This window comes from Lathamus discolor, chromosome 3 (genome assembly GCF_037157495.1).
Source record: "Lathamus discolor isolate bLatDis1 chromosome 3, bLatDis1.hap1, whole genome shotgun sequence".
In the NCBI taxonomy this organism is placed as follows: domain Eukaryota; kingdom Metazoa; phylum Chordata; class Aves; order Psittaciformes; family Psittacidae; genus Lathamus; species Lathamus discolor.
Window position 1 is genome coordinate 40790328 of NC_088886.1, and position 15995 is coordinate 40806322.

The following is a 15995-nucleotide window of genomic DNA, read 5'->3' on the forward strand; positions in this document are numbered from 1 at the left end:
TTTGTCTCCTGTTAATGCTATACAAAAGGAGATTTTTCAACCAGGTCACCAGCTCCAGGAGGCAGTTGTTGATGTATTCACGTCCACGAAATCAGTATGTTGACTGACTCTTGGAAATGTTAATAGTAATATTATTTAGCACTAGATCTTGTTCTAGGGTTTAAAAACTATTTTTGAAAAGCCATCGAAATCTTATCTCCATCTGTTTAATAATGAAAGCATCTCACCTGATGCACTTGGGTAGTTAGAGCGTGTCCCTGTCCTTCTCACTCTCTTTTTGGAAGTGGCAACTGGAGTACAGGTATTCTAGATGTTGCTCAGTTTAAAATACCTTTTATCTCAGGATGGCAAAGGGATTTGAAGCAAGTAGAAAAGTCAGTAATTTAATGCTGGATGTCTAGCTTTGCCTGTCAGACAGGGAAGCCTGATTTATAAATCTGTTTACAGTATTTTTGTATCATCATTATCGGATTCCAGTGAGCATACTTTGAAGTCAGGATTTATAGAAACAACTCCATTTAATGGCTGCAAATTCAAATCTAATTGCAGATTGCTGTACATAGAAGAAACATTTTTTAATAATACAGGAAAGCTACTACTATTAAGCATCAGTTAGCATCTTCGTTCAGTCTTGACTAGTAATAACTACAGAGTATGCTAGCTGTTTTCTGCAAGCTTGCATTTTGAAGGCTGTATATTTTTAATGATTCATGGATTTACTACATGGACTATTATAAATTCCATTTAAACTTTTCAGGGTTCTACAGTGCTTTTATTACACTAATGAGCTAATTAAGAGCCATTCTCATGATTCATCCTCCTGCTCAGCCTTTTTAAAAAACTTTTAGCTGCTGAAACTCTCTTGACAAACCAATATTTATAGCCGGTTGACAGCAGGATGACGAACAGCGTTTGTCTTTGTAAAAGCTTAAAGAAAAGGCCTTTCCAGCACCCAGCCATGCAGTTACAATCTTGACCTCTTTCTTATGCTGGGAACATACATACAGCAGACAAGCAGCACCTCCCATGTGTTTTCTTGACCCTTTGACTGTCCATTCACTTCCCATCTGTTTTGCAGCCTTAAAGGAACAGAGGGGCCCTCTACTTATAAATCTGTCTTTGCAGCTGATAAATGATATCCTGTCTCTTTAAGGGCAGCCTGGGTGGTTTTGCCACAGCGAGCCCTCCCACCCACCCCCCCTTAAAACTTTAGCTTTCCTCTTGGCCTCATCCAGAGGCATGTGAACAAGAGGAAACTGGAAAAAAAAATGTGATGGGTAGTTTCAAAGGATATTCTAAAATTCAGCGGGACATGACCTTGCAATGATCAGTAAGCTATAGTAGCTGTGAGGCTGTGGTTGAGTGAGACATGAGGAAGCATGTTGACGCAGGTCATGTAACTGTGGGTGTTATTTGGAAGTAGCTGTGAATATGCTTCCTTGTACTATTTCAACAAGAAGTAAAGCCTTTACATGGCCCTTAGAAAATCCAGGAATGTGGTACAAAAGGCTGAACTCTGAAGAGATGATTTCCCCCTCATCCCCTTCTCCACCTGACTATTCATAGGGGTTGTGTCCAGCTGGAGGGTTTGTGTCTTAGGTAGCCCTAAGCTAAAATTCGACTTTCAATAGGAAACTGTGGATCAACATTTCCCATTTTAATGAATTACTGCTGGGCATTCTGATGAAATCTGTCTACAGACTGGGCTTTCCTTTTTATTAGAGGAAAGATGATGCATTCAGAGCAGTAAATTCAACATTTCTGCTTCTATGGTTAATTAACCATAGTATAGATGTCACACAGCAAGCAGTGAGAATGTTTATAGGCAAAGAAGGGATTAAGGAAAGGAAGGAAGATTAAAAAAAAAAAGTGGAGGGGGGGTGGGGTGGTAAGGGGCCACAACTAAAGTCTAAACACAATCCAGGGTAAAAGGAATAACAACCATGAGCTTTCAAAGCCGTGTAAATATTAGTTGGAGGTAGAAATCACTTTAACATAGAACAGGAGAATATATAATGAGGTATTAACACATTCTAATCATGATGGTTTTATGCTATAAATTTCGTCAGAGTACAAAATAAAGATCTGTGTTCAGAAAGATTTGACTTTAATTTTTTCCTGATGCTGCAACTGAAATTTGATTTCATATGGGCAAACTTGTAAACAGGTAAAGGGAGAGCTTTCTCATTTGCTCACAGTCCCCATGTAGTTTTCTTCCTGTTCTGGCACAGACAGACATGAAAATCTTTAAAATCCTGTGCTAAAACCACTGGGTTTTTACATACGTACATTTATGTATGATTTCAATGTGTCAAAATTCACTTGTCTTCAGAAGCATAACCAAAACAGGGTTTGTGGGCAGAAACTGCCCCTTTTATTAAACCAATTAATGTAATTGGAAAGCATCTATCAATATTTTGTTCCTACTTAGAGCATGGTTGTTTTGGGTTTGGGTTGTTTGGGTTTTTTTATTATTTTGTGTTCAGTACCATTTCAAGATTATTTGACCTTACCTCAGGAGGTTCATTTGGTAACTTACTTGAGCTGTTTCATTTTAGCAGTGATTCCCTAGCTTCTGCCCTGTTAGTAGATAAGCTCAACAACCTAAGCAATCGTAAGACTGAATATTTATGGGATTTCCCTTCTGACCATCTTATGATATGAGGAAAAGTGAATTTTATCTGTAGCTGCATCTGTCTGTGTTCACACTGTATCAAAATTCTCATTACAGATCAATTAGTTTGGGTTTGAGCCTTTTGGATTTAGGACCATAGGATTAATGAAAATGAGCAGGTAGCAATATCATTTCACATGGAGACAATGAAAGACTGAGCATGAATGAGGATCTCAAGACATCTGAGTAAAGAATTTTCTTGTTCTGTCAGTGAAGTTTTTTGGGATATGGAAGGAGGATTATAGGAATATTCATGACCAGATCAAGAGGCATAATGAGTTGATGTATGAACCAGCTTATCTTTTAGGTAAACAAGGGGTAAATGGAAAGTAGAATAGCCATTCATTGCCCCTTCTAAAGATGGAAACAAGGGGTTAGTTACAGTTATTCTTCATTGATTTAATTTGATTTTTGATTGCGGTCTAACGTGTGCTGGAAGAATTATGTATTTGTGACTTCAGGTCTGCGTTAATACTACCAAAGACCATATCATCTTTCTAGAATCCAGTGTGTAAGCCGTAGTATATATTTAAACTTCTGCAGTGCCATATAAAAAGAGCATAGTACTTAAACAGCCTTCCTTGATACTGGCACATTGTATAATGGTGCTGTGGTAGTTCAACCTGTTACAAAAATAATTTGCCAGCAAGCTAAATGCTTTTATTCCGTGGCTGGCTTGTTCATGGAAAAGCCCAGTACCACAAAACTTAGGGCAACAGGTCAACATTGTCTATCCCTTAATGTACTTGCATAGTAAGTATTCTTATCTGAAATCTAAATAATGTTCTGGGTTTGGCATGTTGATAAATCTTCCTCAAAACAAAAGGTACTGTAATTTACAAGTGTAAGGCACTAATATTTTGATCTAGGTGTCAATTAAAACCCTGCAAATAGGGGGACACAGCTTGTGCATTTCACAGAGAACTTGCGTAAATAAAGATGGGTAACATCTTACTCTTGAATTGTAACAATCAATTGTTGTTCCAAATGCAGTGTCACATGATGCTGATGAAACTATGGGAAGTTATCATAGATTTGCAGACCCTGCACTTGCACTCATTAGGAAAGTTCTGCCTAAACATTTGTATTTACTGGTTTATTAAGATTAGTGTTGTGTAAATGCATAACTCTGCCATTAGCCTACTGAAAAAGTAAACCCAATTTATCAGACTTCTCTATGCTACAGAATGGACTTGTAGGAAAATGTAACAGGTTGGCTGGGATCTGCTGCTGCAAAAGGCTTTACTACTGCTAAGTATACAAGGCATAGCATGAATAACTGCAGCTACTTGGCAGTCATTGTAACTTTTTTAAGAATGGCCAGCGTGTTTTTTCAAAGCATTAAATTACCTCAAGATCTCATAGTTATTATAGTTAAGCAATCATTTCCATTCAGTCCAAGTATAAAAACTAATAAAATGCTCATAATATTGAGTCAATTTTAGTATGTCTGTTCCGTGAGCAAACATAGCTGATTCAGTATATTCTGGTGGAAAACATATTTGATATCCTGTTATTTTAGTATGCCTTAATCAGAAAATTAAAATAGATTTTGTTGGCACAGACCCCCTTTTTTTTTTTTTTTTTTTTTTAAGGGTGAAATAATAATTACAGATTTTTGCTGATGCTCTTAATTTTCAGGACTGGAATATTTCATTAGCAAGAGGTTGAGAAGGGAAAATATTTGCATTTAATACTGCTAAATCTGTCTGCTTTCACTGAGTAATGGCTTGATCAATACAAAGAACATACTTGGGGAAAGCATGTAGCAATTACAAAAAAAAAAAAAAAAGTCAAAAATAAAGCTATTGAAAGGACACCATGAAGAGATCTTTTGGGTCGTGAGATCTAATCTCTGGTTACTACTGGCAGTTTGGCAATTTTAGAGAGCAAGGACCAGGATTAGTGATTTCCAAAAATAATGTCAAGTTTCTCCAAGATACATGGATGTTATTTCAAAGGCTAATTTTGTAAACATAAATAGAGCGTCAGTATTGGAAGCCAAGCTAAGTAGTTGCCTAAATAAATGCCATGTAATTAGTATTTTCATTACACAAGATACTTATATGCTGACACACAAACAGTACTTTTTTTTATTCATTTAAAAAGTAATGAAAACCCTTTGAATGTCCTTAGTAAGTGATCATGGGGCTACTTTTTTTTCATTGGCAGCCTTCAAATATTCTCTCTTCTCAACTGAATCAAGGACTTTTTATTTTAATATATTTTTTCTGGTAAAAAGCAACTATTGCTGTTTCTGAACTTCCAAGATACTGCGTTTGTCCTCACACTGACTGTAATCTTAATCGAATATCCAAGTACTTTAAAAAAAAACAAAAACCCTAAAACACAAAATCAGCTGGAATTCAAGAAAGTTCCTCGGTGCTTTCTTTAGGACCCAGAGTGTGATTCAACCTCACTGTATGTCTGTGTTTGTTCAGGGTACACTGAAGTGTTGAAAGGATAAGTGGGCTTGCCCTTCATCATCTAGGAATTGCATGATAAAGAAGCTTGAGATTTCTTCATCCTCATGCAGGCTATTTTCCACACTTTATTTCACATGCTAGCTAAAATTCTCTACTTCTGTTAGAACAGGGCTACAGAGTTTTGTTGAGTTATTATCATCATTACTATTGTAATTATGCTAAAATTATTTCATAGAAGGATTTCATAAACTGTGGGATAGTAATTTTTTACTAGATGGATCTTTTAGTTCCCTTGGCTACATTCTTAGAGCATTCTCTTTGGAGGTAATTTTTTTGTTCCACTCATGCTTATGTATCCTATTTAAGGCTGGTTTATTTTTCTTTCCACTTTACTCTTGTTTCGGCTCAGCACAGCATGTTTATAACACATGGTATTGCTAAAGAGAAGAAACCATGAATAAAAGACACACCCCCCCCCCAAACCTTGTATCTCATACATGGACATATACGGCATTAATCCAATAGTATTTTTAAGTGGGGGGGAGAGGAGGGGAATTATCTATGTTTATGTTCATCTAGCTTGTTTTTGTCTGTCCTACTTCTTTCCCCTTGTTCCTTCATGTTTCTGAAGTGTGTTTTCCATGGCTATAATCACACACAGAAGAAGCTTCAAATGAGGATGTGGTGAGAGAGAAGCAGGAAATCTTGCAGGCATTGGATTCCAGCTATGTTCTAAATTTTGCTTCATAAGCAATTTAATAAATCAAATAGGTTGTATGATGACAAGTGTTATATGGAATTGAGAAAAGAGTGGAAAAAATGCCTAAATCTCTGAATTTTTCCCAGTGAATGTTGCATTTTCAGTCTTAGTAACTATTTGTAATTGTGTTCAGATTGTATTTTTGTAGAGAAATAAGCTCCCAGCTGTAGTATTTATATAAAATAAGATTCTGCCCACATCTATCTGGTTACCACTGAAATGCAAGAAAATAAAATGGAAGTTTTAAACATTCTTCATGTTGTGCATGCGCTTTTGAATAGGTGTCTTTTGAATACTGACATTTAGTTCCCTGAAGTTCTCTGCTCAAGGGGAGCTAGCTTTCTGCTCTTTTTAGAATGGTTTGTGGTGTTTGCAACGCTTGCTGTGGAGAATGTTTGGTTAAAAGAGAAACGGATTAGTAGGCGTTATTCAAAAGATACCAACTCCCTACATGTAGCAGGTGTACAGTAGTTCTGCTGTGCATGATCTAATGAAAACTACAGGTTTACAAAATAGAACGTCTCTAGCATTGGATTGCTTTGGAAAATTTTTGATTTATTGAATTAGCATGGTAATCATAATGTTTTTCAAACGGGACAAGATTTTTTTTATTCTGGTTTAGAAAAATGTTCTAAATCTTAGTAATTCAGAAACTGAATACACAGGGTAATATTGACAACAGTTTTGTTCATGTTTGCAAGTTTGAGGGTTTTTTTTGGGGGGGTGGGGGGATTTTTGTTTGGGGTTGGTTTTGTTTGGTTTTGGTTTGCTTTCTGGGCATGTCCTCAATTAAGTAATAGGTGTTTCAAAAAGAACCTCTTTAATTCCTTCAGAAAAAGTTCGGGAAATCCAGGAAAAGCTTGAAGCCTTCATAGAAGCCCTCCATCAAGAAAAGTAGATTGTTCAAGCAGGTAATTCTGTGTTGATCATAAAAAGATTGCCACAATTTTCTCTATGCTCAGTATAAAATGATTATCCATTTCTGTTAGGTGCACATGTTTTCATACAGACTTTGTGAAAATTTCATTTTTAATTGCTCCAGTGTCTGACTGCTGCTGCTGCTTTTCACTTTTTATCTGCAGATCTGTACTCTCATCTCTTACACAGATTTTGTACACTTAATAGAAATACAATTACTGTCTAGTTATTCAGATATTACGAAACATCATAAGCTACTTGATTACTCTCAGCTCATTATCTTTAAATGTGTTAAGAGAAAGAGGCATAACTAGCTGGAATCAAAAATTAGGGAACACTTATCAATAAGAGTTTCGATTTTATTTTTTTTTTTTCCTTAAAGGCAGTGTGTATTATTAGCAAAAATATTTGCATTATTTCCAACCTTTTCTTTTATATTAATTCTCCAAAACATAAGCCTAAATGCTGTCATACATTTGCACACATTTTAAAATAATCTCCTTTCTGTTTCAACAGCCACTTTACACAGGAACACAGCCTTTTCCGGGTTATCTTGCACAAAGAAGACTGAATAGAAATGGCTTTTGTGTCCCATTCTTTTTACCTGTCTTTTGGAGAGCATCATGAGATGTTGGAGAAAAAAGAAAATAATGTCTCATGGCATTGAGAAGTTCAGTGAAAATCCACCCGCTCTTTTAATTTTTGAAGCTATGTGCACATGACAAAGAATCTGACTTGTGTGTCAATGCGATAGCTTGGGAACTTGCTGAAGTTGTATAATGAAGGGGTTTTTTTTGACCTGAAAGTTAAAAAAGCTTTTATTTTCAACATCTGTCTTGTATGGTTGAGCTGGATCAGATTCGTAAAATTATTTTACCTGTTGTCATTTTCTTGCCTGCGAATGATCCCGGGAGTTTGACATAAGGTTTTAGTATTTGTATGTACATTAAAACACCCTTCTAAGTGATGCCATTTGTATCTGTTGTATGCTCTGTGTTGAAGCATTCTCTGATCACCCTGGTACAGATTTAAAAGCATGAAATAGAGATCTTGAGAGGGAGTTGTGGATTTTGTTAAACTCCTAAACTCTTGAGAGAGACACATCATCCAAGGAGTACTTGTGCTTTCAAGTGAAAGTACAGACTGCTATTCACTGACACCTTAAAAGGCTTGGCTCAGGAAACAATGTCAATAGCTGCTTCTTTTACCCTTTCCTTCCCAATATATGTTGTTACTCTGGAATCATACCTGATTACATTTCATTTCTGGGATTGCAGACTCTTAATTTCCTTGTTAGCTCCTCCCTTCATCATAGATAGAAAGTAATCTGATTGAGTAGGTGTTAAATGTAGAAGGATACTTTGTAGAATTCCAAGTCATTCAACCTTCTTAACTCAAAAAGGAAGAATGCAGTCAGTCTCATTTTTGTACTAGCTACTCTAAGACCAAAATCATTTCTGTAAGAATGTTACGCACAAGGTCCTTCCACACCAATTTGATTTCTGTCATTCAGTATAGTAAAAACAGTAAGTAGTCTTCCTTTTACTGCCTTTCAGTTTTGCTGTAGAAATGTCACTCCTGACAAATTTAGCATGATACAGGCTCTGTATCATAGGTGCCTGGTGATTAATCACCACCATTTTTTTTCTGTCCCCACTTTGCCACAAATTATCTGGAATACACTTCTGAGGAAGAAGATATTAGGCCTGAAACTGTTTTGCAGTTGTCTGGTTATGTATATAGGAAAATGTACCTAGGTTTATTTTTCTCTTTTGAAAAGCTATTGATTCTGATGTGTGCAATTAAAAGAGAGAAATCTGAACATTTTCCAACATACACTCTTTCCATTTGCTCTCAGAAGAGACAATACAAAATTTGGTGAGATGTTCCCCAAATGTTCAGAAATAAAATCTTTAGTCAAGTGGACAAAAATTCAGTGTAGAGCTATTCATAAAATGCTGTTGAAAGGTTAAATATTTCAAGGTGATCTAACAATGTTTGGGATTTTCTGTTTAAAATTACTTCCTGAAAATGAGTGCTTGAGAACAGAAAAGTGGAAAAAATGGCTTGTGTTATCATCATTCTCTGAAGATAACTTCAGAAATGTAAGTTTGTGTAATTATGAAGGCAGAGTCCTAAGGCTGTATAGCAAATGGAAAAATCTGTACTTCTGTTAAATCATTCTGTTTTTAAAAAAAAAAAAAAGACAAACCAAAAAACCAAACATACAAAAACCCCACAACCCAACAAAAACAAAAAGCCACCCAACCCAAAACCAACAAAAAAGAACTATTGTATTTGCCTAAAGATCACTGTTTGAAACTTGTGTAATGTAAATATTGCAGAATGTCTCATAAGGTGGCCCATTGTTCATCTCTTTTAGTGTGATGTTCCTACAGTTTTACTTCTGACTTCTCTGTGCTGCTCATCTAAGGCTAGCATGATGTATTCCATTAAAACTAGGTATTTATTGAATAAAAATGTAACTGAAGGAATAATAAAAATGTGGGATTTGAACACAGTGATATTGCACCAGATTCAGAAATTACTTTGGCCTTTTTCGCATTTGTTAAATTGTGACAAAATATGCTATTAGTGATATTAAAATGCCTGATTCAGAAATGCTGTGTCAGCACCAAGTTAGTGGTAACTTTAGTGTTATCTTTTACTATATAAATTAATGGTTGCCTTACCATTTATGTAATACATTTAGTCAAAGGGGTCTTATGAAAATCATTATGTTGAAAGCTATGTCTCTGGAAGTTCAGACATGTCTCTGGAGGTTTAGACAATGAATTAAAAGTATAAATGAAGGCTGGTTATGGAGTGTTAGTTTTAGATGCATTTAAAACAAACATGCTTACTGGGACAATGGGTTTGAGAATTATAGAGCAATCAGCTTACCAACCCATGAGTTCAGTGTATCTTTTCTTTTAGTTGAAGAAAAATTTTACAAAATTAGTTAAAGATCTCTGTAAAGCTCTGGTATTGAAGATGCTGCATATGTGCTCCACAAAGCTTAAAATGCAGACCTGGACATGTCAGGATCAGTGAAGGTCTGCAACGACATTAACTTCATTAGACGTGATTAAATTAAACAAAAATGGTCTTGATAAATAAGTAAGGTAAGTTTATGCTTTTTTTTTTTTAAAGGATTTTATGTTAAGGTTAGAACAAGGAAGAGTTACAGTGCTTATCTCACTAGTAAGTTAGCATCACTTAAGTAAAAATGGGCTTAATGTGTGCTATTAGTTGGTGACTTCAGAATTGGTCCTTGTAAGGAGTTTCTCACTAGTTAGATGCAGTTGTATTAAGCAGCGTAAGAAGGATGTGCTGACTATTACAGCAGTTTTTAGATGGTAAAAAGTTACTGGAACAGTCTAAAATTTATGTGATACTGAAAAGTATGTAATTTCAAACTGGTTTGCATAACTTTGCATAATTTTTCTGCGTTACGTATGCTACCTTCAGATTCTGCATTAAGCAGTTTATTGTAAGGAACAAAGACTAATCTGTAACTCCTGTGGCTTTTTGAGATTAGGGAGGGGATCAGCAAATGCAAGTATAATTATTCCATAAATGGGTATTTCATTTCCGAAGCATGTTCTTTACCATCATGTACGTATGGTATTTGCAAATTGTAATAGTATCGTAGCATCCTGTCATGCAGTAACGCAAAAAAGGATGTTGATTTTCACATGATCCAGAGCAATCCATGTAATGGGTTGTGAATGAGCCAAGGTTTAATTATTAATGGCCAAGGATTTTTCTGTCACTTTTTCATGAAAAAGGTACAAGTGGTGCTTTTTCAAATGTTGAAAATTATCCTTTATGAGTAGCTACTAGTAAACAGTTTATCTAAGTTGTCAGACCAGAAGAGAGATGAAAAACTTGGAAATCTGTAAAAGTGTCAAAAGCAAGCAGAGTTAAATTAGAGGGTGAAAATGTGAAATTCTTAGTCATTACAAGCGTACTGGTATGCACTATTTCACCATCAAGGATATATGAATCAGGTTTTTTGAGTGAGTATGTTTTGAATCTAAACTGAGTTATGATGTAGTTCCAAAGCTAAAGTTTAGTGAAATTAAATGTAACTTGGTAACTCTCAACAGTCATATTAAAACATATGCAAGAGGTTTCATCACTTCAGTTGAGAAATATTGAATATATCTATTGAATATATACAGCATCTCTAGGTCTGACCCAAAGCTTCTTGAAGAGCTCTGTTCTTGTGCAGGTTTGGTCCTGGAGCTGTCTATAGGATATTTTTATGTCGGGTAAGGTGTTGCTATATGAAGTCAGTCTGTGATATCTCTTTTTGCAGTTACAGAATGAGTTTTCTTTGACTTTGGAATGTGATTCTGGGTCTTGAGGTACTTTGGAAAATGTTCTAGTCATACTTCCTCACTACATCAGATACCCTTTGCAGTGACTTGCAGTCTCTAAGTTACTTGTTTATATTTAGTTCAATTCATGTCTGTTTAGAGCTATTTTATCCTCGTCTATTTTGTAATTAGTTCAGTAAGCCGTCTTCCTTTTCATTCAGTAAGGTAAAATGCATTGTAAAGCCCTTGCAAGACAGGTCATATGTAGTCATGTAACTGAAAGCTGAGGTTTGTCAAAAGTGCTGTATGTTCTGTATGGCTGTGATCACGGGCTTTTTACAGAACAAGGCTGTTGCCAAGGATTTTTCAGTATAAAATACTACACAGAAACTAAGGGAAGAACCTGAAGGGATATAGAGGTTGTAATGATTGTTCATGCTGCAGTGCTGGAAGGAAAAACCTGCGCAGATTTCTGTGTACACAAATCTTGCATCTGCTGTCACCTCAGTGCTGTAGCACATCAGAAGGTGAAATTATCAAAACTGTTGTTCTGTGAGAAATGCTAAAAATCACAGGCATGATTCTAGTTTTGACTGTAGAAGTGGTTCAAGAAATAGTGCTGAAAGTGCTGCTGGAATGGCTTGTGAAAGAACTCTAGAGCCAATTCCGGGAACTGTTCTAAAACACTTCTGAAACTGAATCTAGGTAAGTTTCCTGGGTTGGTGCTGTCAGTCAGTGGGGAGATATTTCCAGAAGTGGCTCTAGAAGTGATTGTGGCAATAAAGCAGAGTGCTTAGTCTAGCGGCTACTGTAGTGATTCTTGCATTGACTCTCAGTTGGGTTCTAGGCATGGTTCTGGAGATGAATCCAGAAATAAGCTGGACGTTGACTGTGGGACTGATTTCTGGGATTGGCTGTAGGTGCTGTCCTAGAGGCAATTCCAGAAGTATTTCTAGCCATTTCTCTTGAAAAGCTGGTTACTGTGCATAGCTAGAACTGGTTGTGTTTGTGTTTGTATAGAACTGATAAAAAGGCTGTTCATTTGCTGCTGTTGGAAGTCCATAGGGTCTAAGAGCGCTTCCAGAGCAGTGTGTCCTAACCTGTGTGGTGATTGCACATTCTGACTTCAAAAATGATTTCTGAACTATCTTTGATGAGTGGCAGCCCACAAGATGAGCTTTGTTCGAGTTTTTCACCCAAAGGACAACAATTTGAAGTTTGATCAGTGGTATATTTATTAACATCTTGGATTATAACATTCCTAATATAGGGAGAGATGTGAAATCTGAATTTAAATTTTTATAATAAGTTTTATAATTGAAATAAGTGTTGTATGCTTTTTAACATTTTAGACACTTTTTTTCCAGGAAAGAGCTGTGTATCACTGGACAAGACTGGCAGCTGCCACATCCTTAGAACTGCAAGGGACAAGTACATTCTGGTTGTGCTCTATTACAGTCAGCCTTGCCATCTAGCCTCGTGAAATAAGTGTTAAGGTAACAGTATGCCCCCTGTGCTATGATAACATTTGAAACACTATTATGCCTCATCTCCACAAGCCAATTGCCTCTGGGTTTTGATGTTTAGAGATGGAACATTCATTGCAGCTTTTCTTACAATGAGTCTGTTCTGGATCATGTGAAAATCAACATCCTTTTTTGTGTTGCTGCCTGACAGGATGCTACAATACTATTAGCATTTGCAAAGAGTTTGCTCTGTCTGATAGTGCAACCCCCAGATCACAGGCTGCTCAGTTTATGTTTCTCTATTATGTGAAAGACACAAAGAAGCTGAAGGCTGGCAAAGGCCTGTCAAATCTTGTAATGTAGCAAGCGACCCCAGAGCTTCATTCTGCTTTATATCATCCCTTGTTCTCCATCCCACCCCTTTCCTTGAATGGGCTCTGAGGTAGGTAAATGAATTCAGTGGTATGGTAGGCAGATGATTCCTTTCTGACCTCATTCCTGTACCATTTGTTTCCAGGCTTGTTGGAGGGAAAGGACATATCTGAACCTTTTGTTTCAAATAATTTTCTTGCAGGTTGGGGAGTTAATGCAGACCTTGTCTGAACTCACCCAAGCGGAAACTGTTCTGGGTACAAGTCATGACACGCTTGGTCCCTTGGAATTGCCAGATTAAAGGACAAAGCAGTAAATTGGAATTCTTTCCCATTTGGCATTCCTTAAACACCTGGATACTACCCACACACACACACCTCCCCCCCCCAGCATGTGTTTGTATCCTCCCTCATGCCTTGAAACATCTGTCTTAAGAGCAGACAAGAAGCAAAGAAAGAACAACCTTCGAACAGCCCAGTGTTAGTTTTTCAGTTGAGGCTGAAGCCGAGTACAGCATATGCTAAAAACCAGTGGATTGCAAAGTGGTATTTCAGACCTATGTCTGAAATTGTCAGGGCGCTTCTTAGGTTTGAAGAAAGTTAAGTCTCGTTTGTTAGGGCTTAATTGATCTTGGCTCGTGTTTGATGGCAAGGAAAGCAATGGTTTCTCATATACCAGGACTGAATCGTTGAAGCAATGAGATCTTTCAGACCAGTTTCCAGAGCTGTGCATCCTTGAAGATTCTTTAGTAGAAGGAAGACTGGAGGCATGTGACCAGTAGCAAAATGTGAGGTGTATAATACCACCGTAGCTACTCTGCGTAGTCATACCCTGCAGGTGTATAGTCATACCCTGCATTTGCTCTCTATGCTGTCAATGCCATGATGTTTGGCAGGTTGTTCTTACCTGCTGAGTAATGGATTCCTAAGGTATCAAACAACACAGAAATACCACTTCTTCCAGGTTTTAATTGTACATAACAGTAAGTTTGGAGTATCCAAAGTGTAAAATCATAAGTAAACCACAGTAGGAATTAAGCAACATTACTTCACTCTCAGTATTCATGGAGGTGTTCTGCTGAAACGTTCTGGATAACTTGAACTGCACAGCAGCATACATCTTGTAGGAAGATGGGAGATGCACAACAATCTCCACCTACTTAGCCCAGTAGAAATGTAGTGAGAGGCCTGTTTATCGTTTGGGCCCTTCGCTTTTTGTTGCGTGTACACTTTACAGAAGACTTCCATAAGCTAAAGCAGATGCTGGGGTGAATCTGCAAGACCATCAGGCTTCAACTGATATGAAAGACATAGATATAAAGGGGATAAAAGAGAATGGTCATGCCACAGGTAAGGGTGTTGCGTGAAAAAAAATGTAGATACATTCATGACTTTATGTTGTGGGACTGTAGCTTAAATGTGCAGACATAAGGGATATGGTCTATCATACCTATGCCTACGCATATTAATGTATTTTCTGCATATGTGTATAAAGATACATAATAACGTTATGAAATGATGAGTAGTATTAAGCCTAAAAAGCAAACTTCCACATCCTGCACAGGTTCAGGGCATCCCAAAACAAACTCTGATCATGCTTCATTTGTGATTCCTCTGTAGTATGTGTATGTCTCAGGTGGGAGATGAGTTCATCAACAGCTGTAATCTCAAACTCACCTAATCTGAAAACTATTTGTATGTGCAAATTATTTTGTAGTTTAGGACTAATTATGGACTAAATATTTCATCCAGATAGAATAGCTTCTGTGCCCAACCTGCTGGGTTTCCTGCTAAAACACTTGACAGTTCCACAAGGTTCCAGTACTGATATATGTATAGCCTTGTGTGAGGCCTTGCCTACTTTCTCACAAGCAAGACCAGCATGAATATTAACTGTACAAGGCCCTTTAAAAAATACGTAAGTAACTGAAAAATTATGAATTCCTCTACCAATAACCTGGAGGGAAATGCTGTCCCTTTGGTTATCAGCATGTAGCACCTCTGCTTTAAGCAGCAGACAAAAGATTCAATTTTTTTTATCATGGCTTTTATCTGGCAGCTTCAATTAATTAGATCTTTTTGCAAGGGAACTTTTTTTAAGCTATTAAATGTTTATTTTGTGGCCCAAGGTTGGTTGCCATTGGATACTGTTGCCATAAGGAAAATAGTTTATTTTTTAAGAAGGCCTTTTTGCCTCCTGTCAATTTCTGCATAGTTCATCCCTTCAGCTGGAGGAGATGACGCTTCCTTTTTCGGTAAAAGAAAATGATTTTCCATTGCCTGGTGTCTGAAAGTTGGGATTCAACAAGGCTTATGGAAGTACAGCTAGCCATAGGTTATCTCATGAAGGTTTATCTCTGTACACTGCTTTGTTGCATGTTTTTACACACCCTGTTTGCTTGTCCTTTGCTTTTCCTGTCAGGACAACCTCCTTCCCTGTCCTCTGCCCTGTTGGCATGCAAATTACACACACACCGGGTGACATTCGCTGGCCTGTGCTGTGCTGAAGTTCAGATCAGGTGCTTTATAATAGTGCTGTCTGGCTCAAAAGATATATAGTGTAATTCACACTACAGCTCACATCGCTTTTCAGGTTAGTTCCCAGTGTCTTGGTTTTAGCTACAGGTCTGTAGCACGTTTTATAAATATACCTGTATCTCAACATGCATACTATGTATGCAAATGAAAACAGATACTGCCTGCTTCAGAAATCGTGACTTGCTGGCTGGTTTCTGCATAGCCCAGAACAGAATTTATTTAAGTATCTGGTCTGAAAGAAAATGCTATTTATTAGGAGATGAGTAACAGAGAAGAAACATTGCAGAGTGGTTTGTGGCTAGAGGCTGTTTTGATGTGGAGACAAGGGAATATTATACCACTTGCTGAAGCTTAGAGCAGCTCCTGGAACCTCACTGAAATCAAGCTTTGTGCTGAAAAGGCTTGTAGCCGGTTGGGCCAAGAGACAGGGATTATAAGAATATTCATGACTCCCGAGAATCAGCAGGTGAGACATAATGCACACATTTGCCCCTCCCCACTGTCCCCAGCTCATCCT

The 15995-nt window shown here is 37.2% G+C and overlaps 1 protein-coding gene across 11 annotated transcripts in view; it reads left to right on the forward strand.

Annotated features, from left to right (window-relative positions):
• Positions 1-9400, forward strand: part of OPA1 (OPA1 mitochondrial dynamin like GTPase) — a 54106-nt gene extending 44706 nt beyond the window's left edge. For all 11 annotated transcript variants that reach the window (XM_065674827.1, XM_065674831.1, XM_065674829.1 and 8 more), the window contains 2 exons: positions 6694-6771; positions 7295-9400. In XM_065674827.1, the coding sequence (XP_065530899.1) occupies positions 6694-6758 (65 nt within the window). In that variant the 3' untranslated portion in view covers positions 6759-6771; positions 7295-9400. The remainder of the gene's footprint in view (positions 1-6693; positions 6772-7294) is intronic.
• The last annotated feature ends 6595 nt before the right edge of the window (positions 9401-15995 follow it).